General features: G+C 40.5%; 1 protein-coding gene across 1 annotated transcript in view; it reads right to left on the bottom strand.

The window, feature by feature from the left end:
- Positions 1-11,648, bottom strand: part of fgf14 (fibroblast growth factor 14) — a gene marked incomplete at both ends in the record, with an annotated part of 112,311 nt that extends 100,663 nt beyond the window's left edge. Inside the window, one exon of the mRNA XM_080497863.1 lies at positions 11,543-11,648. Coding sequence (XP_080353989.1) covers positions 11,543-11,633 — 91 coding nt within the window. The remainder of the gene's footprint in view (positions 1-11,542) is intronic.
- Positions 11,649-13,181: the final 1,533 nt, after the last annotated feature.

Genomic DNA, 13,181 nt, shown 5'->3' with positions numbered 1-13,181 from the left:
CTATCTCACCAACTAAGGCATAATATTAATCACACCTTTGTAGCCTTTCAGAACATGTTGCGTTAAGTTATATGGCAGAAAGTACAGTTCTCCACCGTTTCATTTAGTGGCAGCAGCTAAATTATTCCTTTGGAAACATCTTCACAGTAATCATGTGAACTTTCTGTCTATAGTGGAAAAATTAGCATAGGTGAGCCGATTTAAGACTTAACTTGCTGCCACAGACTAAACACAAATGAAGTGAATGGCCTATTGTGACACTTCACAATTACTACATGGAAATACTCTGCGGATTTATCATTCTAGACCCCGGTTTCAGATTTGGAAGAATAACATCCTAAATGGTTGACATGCCAACAAAAGAAAAGACTGCAATGTAAGAATAGTATGGAAGGTTTTCACGATGTTATGTATGACGTTCAAATACTAATAAGAGGAACAGGAACAAGAGCCGTGTGAGTCAGAAGCTGATAATGACAACACTGTGCAAAGTGAGCATTGACTATTAACCAATGATGGTCTGATGCTCATTGGGAATGTTGGTTTTTAAAGGCCAAAAGAATCAAAAAGCTGCATAACATCAGGTGTGCACAGAGATGTGTGTGAAAGGGAGTAAATGTATGAGGTTCACATTACGGTTCTGCATGTTTTTTTTTTTTTATTTCTCTGCAGTGTTTATGAGTAACAAAGAAATTAGGAATTTTCCAACAACCACTCGGGAAAAACATATCAGAGATCTGTCCCAGTCATTAATTGTCTTTCTTTAGATGATCTAGGAATGACTTAGCCGTCTCTTATTATCATGTAAACTTGGAAGTTAAACTTTCCCAACTGGTAACTTCCCACCTTTCCATGTTCATGAATGCACTAATCATTGTTATATATGTTACAGTGGAGGGTTAGGTTAAGAACAAGCATAGAGAAAGGTGATGTCACATTGTGGATTTCTTAAGAAGGATATGGTACATATTCTCAGCTCATCACTTGAAGAAGACAGGCACACATGGTAGTTCACATGTGAAGTTCTTCAAATACCTGAGGAATGGACAGAAAAATGTAACAGAATAAGAAATACGATGCCCCTGGTGCTTCTCTCACCATTGCACAGCTTGCCTATCACAGTACGATACAAGTGTGAATGTCAAGTCGGTGGCGTCAGAAAGTTACAGCGACCGTTCAACACATACAACCCCTGTTTGACACCAGAAAGGCGGGGGTGGCGAGTAGGGTGGTGGGGGCAGACATATAGTAGTTCACTTTATGACATGTAATTTGGAAAGACAATCGTATTTTACACACCCGCTCTGAACACAACACCAGTCCTCCACTTAGGAATGTAGGGTATGTCACAAAGCTCCTACTATTAAGGCCAGACGATGAGCCAAATTACAAGATGATTTATGGAGCCTCTGTAAGGCACAGAGAGAAAACCAAATGGGGAAATGTACAGGCCACACTATCTCATGGTTGAGACTATTTTTAGATGAATCTTCATTTTTCAGGGTTTCTGGGACTAAAAAAGTTCTCCAAACGGTCAAGTGTTTCTAGTTAAAATTCTGAAAATAAGTTAAGCATTTGTAGCACAGCAAACTAAATAATGGAGATAATTTAGACTTACACTTTGTCGTTGTATTTGTTCATTTAAACGCATTTACTGACTATTTTCATTTTCTGAAGATTCACTCAAACCATAATCATCATGAACACTCACCTAACCTCAACCTTTACTGAACAGGCAACAGGGACTTAAGTCTCTGAATATGATATTACCTATACACAGCCTAGGAAGGAAAATGCTGAGTCAGCTGTTCAATGTTCAGTTCAACTGGGCGATTGAGCCTACAGTAGTTTCATTGTACAGCGAATGAATTTAAACTTGACGAGTCCAGACGACAATCAAGAGAAAAACACTAGATAAGCCCGATTTCAATACAGTTTAAAGGAACAATAAACATTGTGTTTGTTTTATTATAAATCCATACAACCAAAACAACCAGCCAAATGCAAAAAAAAAAAAGTCAAAAAGCAACTTTCATTTTAATCTTATCAAACAGTGACAGACGTAGCGACTTTTATTTGAGACTGACGTGAAAACATCATTCTTCCTGCCCTCAGTGAGCAGCAGGTGCTGCTATGGTCTCTCCCTCAGCCCAAAGCAGCCCTACGTGGCCCAGTAATCATACAGCTGGTTCGTCCCACATGCAGTCAGAGCAGCACCCCTCTGCATTCACACTGCCAATTAATTGTGTCTTGCAAGAGTGATCCCACTCTAATTTACAGTCGGTGGTATTTCTATATATTCAGTCTTCTTTGTTTTTACTCACTTTTTGTCTCTCCCACAGTCTTCTCACCGACAGCATCAATTACAATTATATGCTCATAGTCAAATATGGAAATCTGTGGAATATGTACCACTGCAACAACCAAACAACAAGTAAATACAAAACTTTGAAAGCAAGATGAGGAACTGAAGGGTGCTAGACTCCTTCAACAATGCCAGCTCATGTTCTCATAGTTCCCCGATAGGTTTTCTTATCAAGCTGGATTTCTTGCAATACGTTATTCCAGGCCTAAGCCAACAAGCGTTTTATCTACATCGACTTTCGTTGGTTAATGATTTGCTGGTTTTTCTCCCACTGGTGCAGTGCCGTGCGAACTCACTTTCAATCTGATTTGCTGTCATTCAATGTGAATGGTTCTTGAGATTAATTGATCAATTGGTCTCGGGGCTGCACTTGAGAACCGTGGTCAACATATCACTCACAGGCTAACCAGAAATTTCACCGACCTTAAATGACACTTGAACACATAGAAGTTCATAAAACTGACAACTGTGAAAGAATTTATCACTGTGAAGTTATTCCCCCAGACCAAACTGCACCGTGCCTGTATCCACCCACTAATGATAAGTGGATGACGAGATTCACCAACCAGTGACAAACACACCTCAAAACAGAGACTGAAAACAAAGCTGCCACCCAAAACTGAGAAAAGGTGAGTCCTAAATGGTGTTGAGCATTATTCACCAGAGGTTTAACAGGGAGGCTGCTTTGATTATGCTTTGTGTATTGCGTGCAGAAAGCCTGATAAAAACAACATACACAAGGCTCCTTCACAAAGCGGTTTAATTCTGCTAAATCAGCATCATTCACAGTAATCACACTGTAATTCTCATTCAGCCGCACAGCAACCTTTCACACTACAGGGAGCACACTGTATCTATGACTCAGATCACAAAGCAATCAGCTAATTGTCACTCCTCGCTCACGCTCTACCTGCAGCTCCTACTGGTAATATTAAGTTGGCCTAACAATTCAATGTGCTTGATAATGCCAACTTACATGCATCGACTTAATGCTGAATGACTTAAACAACACAGAAATGTCATCTTTCCAGCTTTATCTGAGAATGAAACGTGTAACACAAAGTACACTAAAGCCTGGTATAACCTTTGTAAGTGGATGTTTTATTCAAAACCAACACCATTCCTAGTACCTTTCAATCGACTAAGTGCAAGTTACAAAGAAAGAAGGAAAGTCTTGCTCAGTTTGCTATAATCGTATTTCCACCCCCAGTACTTCACCTAAAATGCCCAAAACTGACAATTTCACGATGTTATGATCCAACATACAGGTCAATATCAAGCCTGTTGCCTGACAGCGAATGGATCAGATGAGTCAAGTTGGCTTGAAAGGTCACATCAAAAGAGGGATCTCAAATGACAATGTTCAGTCTACTCTGACCAGTGTGCTTCAGCCTCCATGTACTCTACTCTGCACAGAGTGCTGAACTCTGCAGAAACAATTAAACGTAACACTGACATGATATCACTATTTAAGTTGATGTGTCCAACTAGTGAGCAAACAAGCTGATCGATGACACCTTCAATGCATATAATTCATTCAGTGTCGATCTGACAGTCATTGTACTGTTTGCTCTGGGATGACCTGCATGAAGTCCTAATGGAAATATCTGATTCTCAAACTGCTAAATGCTTTGCTTGCTAACCGTCTCTTCACCAACTCTGGGGGTTTGGTATGCAACAATAGGCAGGAGGCATGCAGTATAGCTCAATTAGATTTGTTTATCTTTTTAAATTACTCTGTGGTGCTATTTTAAGCAACATGAATGAAAGTAGTAAGACTGAAAATACCTAAACTTTCAGATCAAGAACAAAATAGTGAGATGAAAAACCTGCATATGGCTGTGGATTCATTTCATAGATCATAATTTTTAATCTAAAGCTGAATAAATCGAGACTATGTTCACACTGCAGGAAAACGTGGACCATATCTGACTTTTTTTTCATGATAGGATGAACAGAACAAATCCAATTAATTTAAATCAGATCCAGGCCACATGTGGTTCATCTGATTTTTGAAGTGAAAATAATGTTACAATTCTGCTTCTGAAGTGACTGGACACAGCAAGAACACATTAAAAAAATTGGATGAATGTCCACATTCACATATACTGCCATGGCTCAACAGATGGTCATCGGTATACTGCCTGCTCCTTTCCTGATTTCCCTTTATCATTTAACATCATACTTTTGTTTTCCAATTACACAACGACCATAAAATAAATACACCCTAACATGTGTAGCATCCACATGTACAGTACTTCTGTGAACACAGCATTCTGAGTGTGACCTGACGTCTTCTTCTCCTGAGCATGCGGGTCACTTCAGAGCTGCAGACGATTCACAACAGTCTAATGGAGGTCAGACTCAAAGATAAGATGTACTACCACTTCAATAAATCAGATTAAGACCTGCCATTTCATTACAGCACAATCCAAGAAACACTGAAGATCAAAATATTGCAAAAACAAGAGATATTCTCTCTCTTTGAACTCTTTGACCATTTCTCAGTGCCAGCTCTTCAGGTGAGGTGAAAAGAGGGCAGCTTTGTCATTGCCCTGTGAAACCATCCACCTGCAGCTCCAGTGGACAGTCACCCTCTGAGGCACCACATGTCGCATCCTTCCCCTGACCACTGCAATCAGCAACAGCAAGATGAGAGCATCCCCAGAGACGCTACGTGTGAATTCATCTCTGAGGATTTCACCTTTGAAAAGCAGCCAGCGCTCGCTTCTTTCCTACGCCCAGCGTATATAACTATCATGGGATTTGGATGTGAGCTTATCTGCCTTACATTAAGTAGATGAATTGCAGTTATCAAAGGGTGAACACGTATACAACAGATGAGTTGCCACTGGAAAATAATCATTCCAATGCCATGTCAGTGTCACACCAAAAGAGATGTCTGTGAAGCAGGTTTTCTCACTGACCTGTGACGTATCAACTGCAAACACCATACAACTCAATCTCTCTCACTGAATGGTCATAAAGCATGAGCAGAATCACAGTTTATGAGTTCTCTCCAGAGAAGCTTATTATTACCCCCACACTTTCATCTTTTCTTCGGGTTCCGGTTCCATTGTGAGGACATGTGTGCTCTCAGCTATTTTTAGAAACAAAAGGTTCATCGATGTGACACACAGTTTAAAGATGTAGCGGCTGTTTCAATACAGTCCTTGCACAGGACTATGCTGCACCGCTTAAGTGTACCACCTGTTTTGTGTTGTTTTCTTCTACAGCATGTCACCCCCCCAACCCAAAAAAAACAACAACAAAAAACATGCATGTGTGAAGCGACTGCAACTTAGCCGCTTACAAACTTACTGCAATGTTTTTATGTGAAACCTAGCAACATGCAACGGTGGTTGGAGGAGGATATTTTTAGCCGACCCTGCTGTTATTCTAATTGTAGGAGTTCTTGTTTCAGTCTTACCCAACCCCTTTAATTACACTGTTGTTTCTTTGTTAACATAAATGAAACAAGTGGGATTGTATTAAGCAAATACATTAGGCCTTTGCATTTTTTATACAATCTAGAAACATTTAGAGTTTATTAAAACATCAAAGAAATGGGATTTTGAAGCATGATAAGATGTCCTACATGTATAAAAACAATCAAAGCACTTTTTTCCAATGACAGTATAACAGTAAAGGCATCTATACTGTAAAGACTCTATGATGTGGTCACCCAATATGTTAATTTAAAGTTTCTCTTTCTTTTTAAAAGGTATTACAAGTTTAACAATGATGCTGTCAGCAACAATTGATTGTTAAATGAATATAAACTGTGAAAACACGTGTCTTCACAACTTTGCTCTGAATGCTTTGTGTTTATTTTTGTCCCTCGATGTTGAGTTTTTAATTATTCAAAATGATGTCATACACAATAAACCTACATGCATACATTTATTTTTGATGTTTTTTTGTGTACCAAATAAAAAATGTCACAGCACTCAGTTCTAAGCTTCAACACGAGGTTATGGGCTCTTCGAGAGTGAGCATAGTAGGTTATGTCAGGGACGTCTATAAATTATGTTAGGTGGCAGCAAACAGGGGCATGGCTGGGCTCAGGTTATGTCTGCAGTTTTCCTATGAAATTGAATTACTTTTCAAGTGTTTATGCAAGTTAATTTTTGGTTGTATGTTGATTTGTTTACATGAATGTCACTGTCACCCTGAACGTCTCTCTAAGCATGTAATAAATTGGATAACTGTGGCATTGTTTTTTTTATTCTGTAATACACTTCACAATGGTAGCAATACTGTTGAACTATACAAGTAGTTTACATTCTTTTATATGAGCCTAGTTTCAATTCTGATATCAGGTTCATTTTAAGTGGCTATTTGTCTGGTTTTGTCGATTAAACCAGGCGAGCCTGGCTGAGTTGAAACTTTGGTTTGACCTCCTGGCTCTGTCACACACCACAGGCTTGAGTTTCCCTTGATACACTATGAACCATCATCACGTGGATGCCCGGGTTCTCTTTGACCTGCACTGTCACTCTGCTGTCAATGAGAGGCTGCTGTGAGACTCTGCGGAAGCCACACTCTGGCTTTACACATCCTCTGCAATTACACTCTTTGAGCAACCTGGCGATTATCCTTGCAGGATTTTCAGTGTTTAAGACCAGGACATGTCGGTGAGTACCAATCAAATATGTGCCTTCATTACACATGGCAGTTCATGACATAACTCCCCCCCTTAGCCATTTACCACAAATGCCCTAATTAAACTACTGGCGTTCATAATGACTGTACGTACCATTGAGTGACATTCACAAAGTTTTATAATAGCATCTATGTGGACTTTGACTCGGTCGACATCACTGCAAAAGCAGAGTGAAACTTATTGTATCGCCATCCTTTTCACTCAGCTGATTCATTACTTAATTGAGTTAATGAAGTACATTTACTCCAAGACATGTACCCATACTGTTACACAAGAGTGAACATTAAGGATAAGTCGGCAGTGCCAGCTGCACCAGACCACCAACCCTGAGGGCAGGGCACCACAGATGAAACAACAAGCTTGCTGAAAAACATTGACACAGCTGGAGGAATATTAGAGGGTCAGTGAGTATAAAGGCTTCCTGGCTTTATCTGAAGGCAATTTTTCAAGAGTGCCAAAAGTGGACACATAGTCTTTACATACTGGCAAATTGCCACATCCACCAAGAATGTGAGTCACCATGTAGTGTGGTGGACAGAGCTTTGCTCGACCGTTGCACTTGTATCAGAATGCAGCATCTCTCCGTGGTTTATCTTAACCTTCATCCTCGCGGAGCCGACTCCAAACAGTATTTGAGACTACAAAGATGCTTCAAAGCCTACAGTGTCACCACAAGGCCCAATCCATTTAGCTACGCAAACACTGCATTCATGGTATTTTAATTATACACTGAACCATGTGGTCTGCCTCGATAAGTACTCTTTACATATCTATGTAGCTGCACATCAAAACAGCTGCCATGAATGCATCACCGCTTAGTTTCAAACGAGAGGGGATATTCGTGTTAACCTTTCCTGTACAATGAGGGTGGAATTTATAAATAATGCAGATAGATTTCAAAGAATCATTTAGTAAATGTATGATGGGTAAACAAAGCATAAATGTCAAAAATATTTAATATTTTAATGATATACCTCTAATGTGTCTGATGTTTAAAAAAATAATTGTAATTACAGACAAAGAAAACAAATTCTGCATGCACATTTTGGTTCATACTACTGTAAGAAATAAAATATGAAATGATAATGTCCTTAACAGGGAATTATTAACAAAAAAGGATATAATCAAGACCCATCTCCTGGAGCTGAATTGATTTGCTGCTTTCAACCTTTTACAATGAACCGATGATCTTCAAAAAGTGAGCCTTTGTGTGTGCGCAGAGATCATTTATGAATTATGAGACTGGTGTTTAGCTGTTGACTAACCCCGACTTCACTGATTCACTGTAGTTTGTGTTTGCACTGTGTTCTCACAGTTATGTTGTTGTGTTTCTAAAAAATACAGCTGGAGCACTATATCTAGGCCCTTGCAGCTTAGGATCTCTTCAGCGCAACAGTGGGGAGACTTGACAAAGGACCACATGGTGGATTGACCTGTCCTACTGTGAGAGAAGTATTAGGAAAGAAAAAAAACAACATGGCTTCTTAAGGCACTTCTGAAGATAATTCAGATCAGTTCATTGATGTGTCTGACAGTGCGAGTCAGGCAAAAGTAGCTTTTAGTTTGGACAAACACTACTGCACCCCACAGGCACACTATGCATCCTGCCCTACTTCATTTCTTGGCAAATGACATGCTCTGTCTGCTACTTTGGCCCAAACCCTGTCCATTTTGAGCCTACATCTCCTCTTTAAAATCCATAATAATCCTCTACACGTTAAATATGGCCGACTCTCACAGTCGAAGACACATGGCTTCAAAATTCAGACACTGAGTCCCTGCATTGATTGATTGCCTGCACCGAGGTGAGCACAAGTCAGAGTCTATTACTCTATTGCTGCAGCTTTTGCACTGAGCAGCATGATGTCACTTATCACTCCCAAAATCTACTGTTGCTTGCATGTTACAGGTAATCAACCAACCATCCTCCTTTTTCTGATGTAGCAAGACAATACAACAGTTATTGCACATCCAGCTCTTAAACAAGGCCATTTATATTTGTATTTGTCCAACTACAACTAACCTACTAACTTCCCACAAAAACCCCCACAAAAAACTAAACTTATTTTCATTGCTATAATGTATGGCTAAAACATGAAGCTATGAAATTATGTCCACGTCTGTTAAAACAGGAAAAGAAATGCTTGTAAACAATGCTTGAACAGCTTGTGATTGTGTGGATAAGTGTTGATTATGCCTTTTCATGCAAAAAAAAAAAAAAAAAAGATTTTATTTTTCAAATCTCACCAGTTTTTTTTATTTTATTTTCAAGGATATGTTGGTAACTTTATTCCCAAATGGAGCAGAGCTATTTAAAAATGCCTGTAAGATGTTTTCTGAGTTGTTTTGTTAGCTCCTGAAAGCCCCTGTCATGGTAATACAACACATCTTTCAGAATTAAGTGAGAATAATAACAATAAAAACTTAAATATTTACATAGTTCAACAAGGACACAGCAAATTGTGATATAACACCCATTTCTTTGGTATAAAATGTATGAATACAGACTGGAATTATAAAATAACATCAATTCAGAACTGTAGCGTGTTTCTATTCTTTATAAATTATAAATCAAGTGGATTTTTTTAATCAAATGTCGCCACCTTTTTTATGTAGTTAATTATTGGAAATCCAGTTGTATCAAATATGCAAAAGATGTGTAGCTGTACATTGGGAATCGAACTATTAAAAGTGGATGTTCAGAGCTTTCAAAGTTAACTTCTGTAGCTACTTAAAGCTCTATTCTAGCTCAGTCTCAACACTTCTGTCACATTTAGATTGGAATCTATCTGCAATAAAACACACTCCCCCCCCCCCAGAGATTTTAACCAGGAATGGGATTTTAAGCTCGGCTGTGAAACAGTTGGATGTGACAAAACCTTATTCCTTCACAACCAAAACTACAAATAAACCCTGACATTATTATATAATGCACTCTTCTAATGAAACAAACAAACTGGCCAACTGTATTTAGGTTTCAAACAGAGATAAATAGGAGTGATGTCTGCAGGTTATCAACTTTTGTTATAGCGAGGAGTTTAAGAGCAATTTAGATGAACTTGGACAAAATATACTCTTCAGCATGCAACCATCTCTCCTTCTTTCCGGTTAATTTTCTGAAGTATCTTGAAAAAAAAAAAAAAAACTTCTTACTGACCCTAAATTAGAGTTAAGTCTTTTTAAAAGGCCTCTGGGGTGTTTCCAGAGTGAGTTCTGGGAGCTACAAAAGCCTTTGTTTGACTCTTCCACTGGAAAAATCCCCCTTACTCGTGAAATGCACAATCTAATGTATCAGTCTCATGATACAAATGTTTACAACACTTAAAAGCGCCGATATTTAACATCTACTTCAAGAATATACTGCTGTAGTCACAAAGCCTGTTAAAACGAAAGTAGACACTGTTTTTGTTGTTGCTCCTGCAGTGTCTGCAAGACATAATAGTCCCACTACAGTATGATGATGATGATCTACTATACTGCAGCTGCAGTGTGGAGGAACTGTACTGCTGCTCAGCACATCATCTTCAAACTGCTGCTACATGAGGTAACAAGTCGCCGCACTACATGCTGTCCACCTGGGGCTTTACAACAGCCTGTTGAAATAAACATTGCTCATCCACTGACCCTCTGCAGTACAATGCATAGCAGAGCTAATAACGACTGCTTTACAACCACAGCCAGTGGTCGTGCATCGCTTTCCCGCAGAATAAAGTCAACAATCTGAATTGGATGTCGACTGCTCAAATGCAGGGTTTGCATTTTAGTGCAGTGTTTTATTTCCCCATGCCCCACACGCACCTCTGCTCCCTAAAATCAACTCAAGTGCATGCATAAAATCTGTCTTCAGCAGGATGGCATGATGAATATTGGCCTGCAAACAGAAGAGTGATAGACATGAAGGAATAGTCTGTCTCCTCCGGATGGTTTGCTGAAAACAGAGCGAGGAGCTCGTTTAATCGAGAAGTGGTGATGCAGAGGGGGGGAATGCTGCTGCAGTCAACCCGGGGATGGAATAATCTGGTTAGGGAGAATCACGTTGGACAGAAGAAGGATATATATATATATATAATATAAATTTCCACTGAGTGTGGATGTGATGAAATATCACCGAGTGTATGCAAGGGAGAGAGACACAGAGAGAGAGAGTCTTATTTAAAAAGTTAGGAGATCGTGGTGCCGTGGTGATGCAGGGGGGGCTTTTTGTGTGTCTGCGTGCTGCTGCTGCTGCGCCCCCCCCCTTCTCTCGCTCTCAAAAAAAAAAAAAAAGATCGCCAATGTGGAAGCATACAGAATAAGTTGTTCTCCAGCGCCACTGCATGAGCCACACACTGCATTAATATGATTGCAGATCTATCACGATCAGAACAAACAAACAAATAACGCAGTCTCTCTTTCTCTCCCTCTCTCTCACACACTCACACACACTCACACACGCATGCACACACACGCGCACGCACGCACGCGTAACGCCGGTTCACAGAGACGGAGGAGTATAATGGTGATACGCTTACCACTTGGATTCTTGTTTTTCTTAAGACTCTTGCCACAAAGACACTGCAGCATATGCGTTCCTTTGCTGAAAATGTTCCAAAGAAACCACATTGATTTGGGCGAAGAGCAATCCAGTGGCTTAAACACCCAGATATAGATGAGATCCTTGCGGTTGCATAATAACACAATTGGATCAGTTCTCCCGAACAAGGCTACCAATTGTATCATAGAAAAAATAGGTATATCCAAGTCCTATGCGCTTTCATGCACGTGACAAAATAGTCAGTGTCTGTCAGACTTCGTAATAATGGTGTGTTTTCTTCTTCTGTGGTGGAAAGAATGCCTCCTCAACTAGTCGATCATAGAAAATACACTCTGTAAATTGCATGTGTCGCACCGGGAGGAGACGGGTCGCCAGTAAACAAACACAACTAACGTGAAAACAGTACACCACGGTGGATTTCCAAGGAGAAAATCATTGCCTATTAGTTCATCACTCTGAGGAGAGGAGGGTGGATCTGCACAGCATCAAAAGCCAAGGGAGGATGCATCCTAAGCACAGACTGCTGCAATGATAGCCCCAACAAAACAGCACATTGCCGGATCAAGTCCAATTCGTCTCTGGCGAGGTCAGGCTACACCAGCCCCAGCTTTCATTTCTCTACAGTCCCACGCTGCAACGCTTCTGTTCAAGCCAGTCTTTGGTTTCTTGGTGCGTGTGTCAGAGTGTGTCTGTGTGTGTGTCTGTGTGTGTGTGCGTGTGCCCGTGATTCCTGGAGTGTGCGTTTCTTTCCCTTTGTGGGTAATCTTCCTCAGGCGTCCTCAGCACCACGTTACTGGCATCGCCAAAAGTCCGACGCGCCCGTATCAAAACATTTGCGTGTATTTCCTCCAGCGTCGGACCTCAGTTAGGAATAGGCGAGGAGGAGGGGTTAAATTGAAAGATTGGCTTTCCATTACGTAAACACGTGGTTTCTGCGCCGTCATATCAGTGATGCTCGGAATTTTTTATTCCCCCCCCCCCCCCCCCCCCCCTCTGATCCGGCTGGGATCGTTGTCCCGAGCTGCTTCAGCTCCGACGCACGGACGTGACCGCGTCTCCGGGAGCACGTCAGACAGCCCGCATCCACAAGCATCATCTCCCTGTCACTTCTTCTTCCTCATGTATCATATCTTTGCTCCCAGTTACTCAAGTTGTCTCAGCTCTGTGCCCCTATAGACGGGTCTCAAACGATGGGTGATCAGGTTTAAAGTCACAGGTGCCATAAACAAAAAAACAAAAAAACAAAAAAAACTCACCTGTGTGGGTTAATGTGGAGTGAACCACTTTGTCAATACTGTGAAAGATTTATTCAAATGTAAACAAGAAACAAACTGCCATTTGTAACTCCCAACATATACGCACAAAATAAATGGAACTGTCAGGGCACATGCACACACACAAGTTGTGTTTGTACCTCCATCCCTGAGGCCAGAGAACCAGTTAGTGTTGCTCATAGCTACTGTTTCCCCTCTACCATCACAGTACTCCAGAGATTCAGGTTAAAGATTTTCCATCACACGCCAAAGGAAAGGAAGACAATGTTTTCACTTGATTATTCCTGCCCATCACCATAGAGATAGGTAGTAGAGAAGCAGAGTATTGTGTTTGCACACTGA

The sequence above is a fragment of the Blennius ocellaris genome, assembly GCF_963422515.1.
Source record: "Blennius ocellaris genome assembly, chromosome: 6".
In the NCBI taxonomy this organism is placed as follows: Eukaryota; Metazoa; Chordata; class Actinopteri; order Blenniiformes; family Blenniidae; genus Blennius; species Blennius ocellaris.
This window is presented reverse-complemented; position numbering and strand designations above follow the sequence as displayed.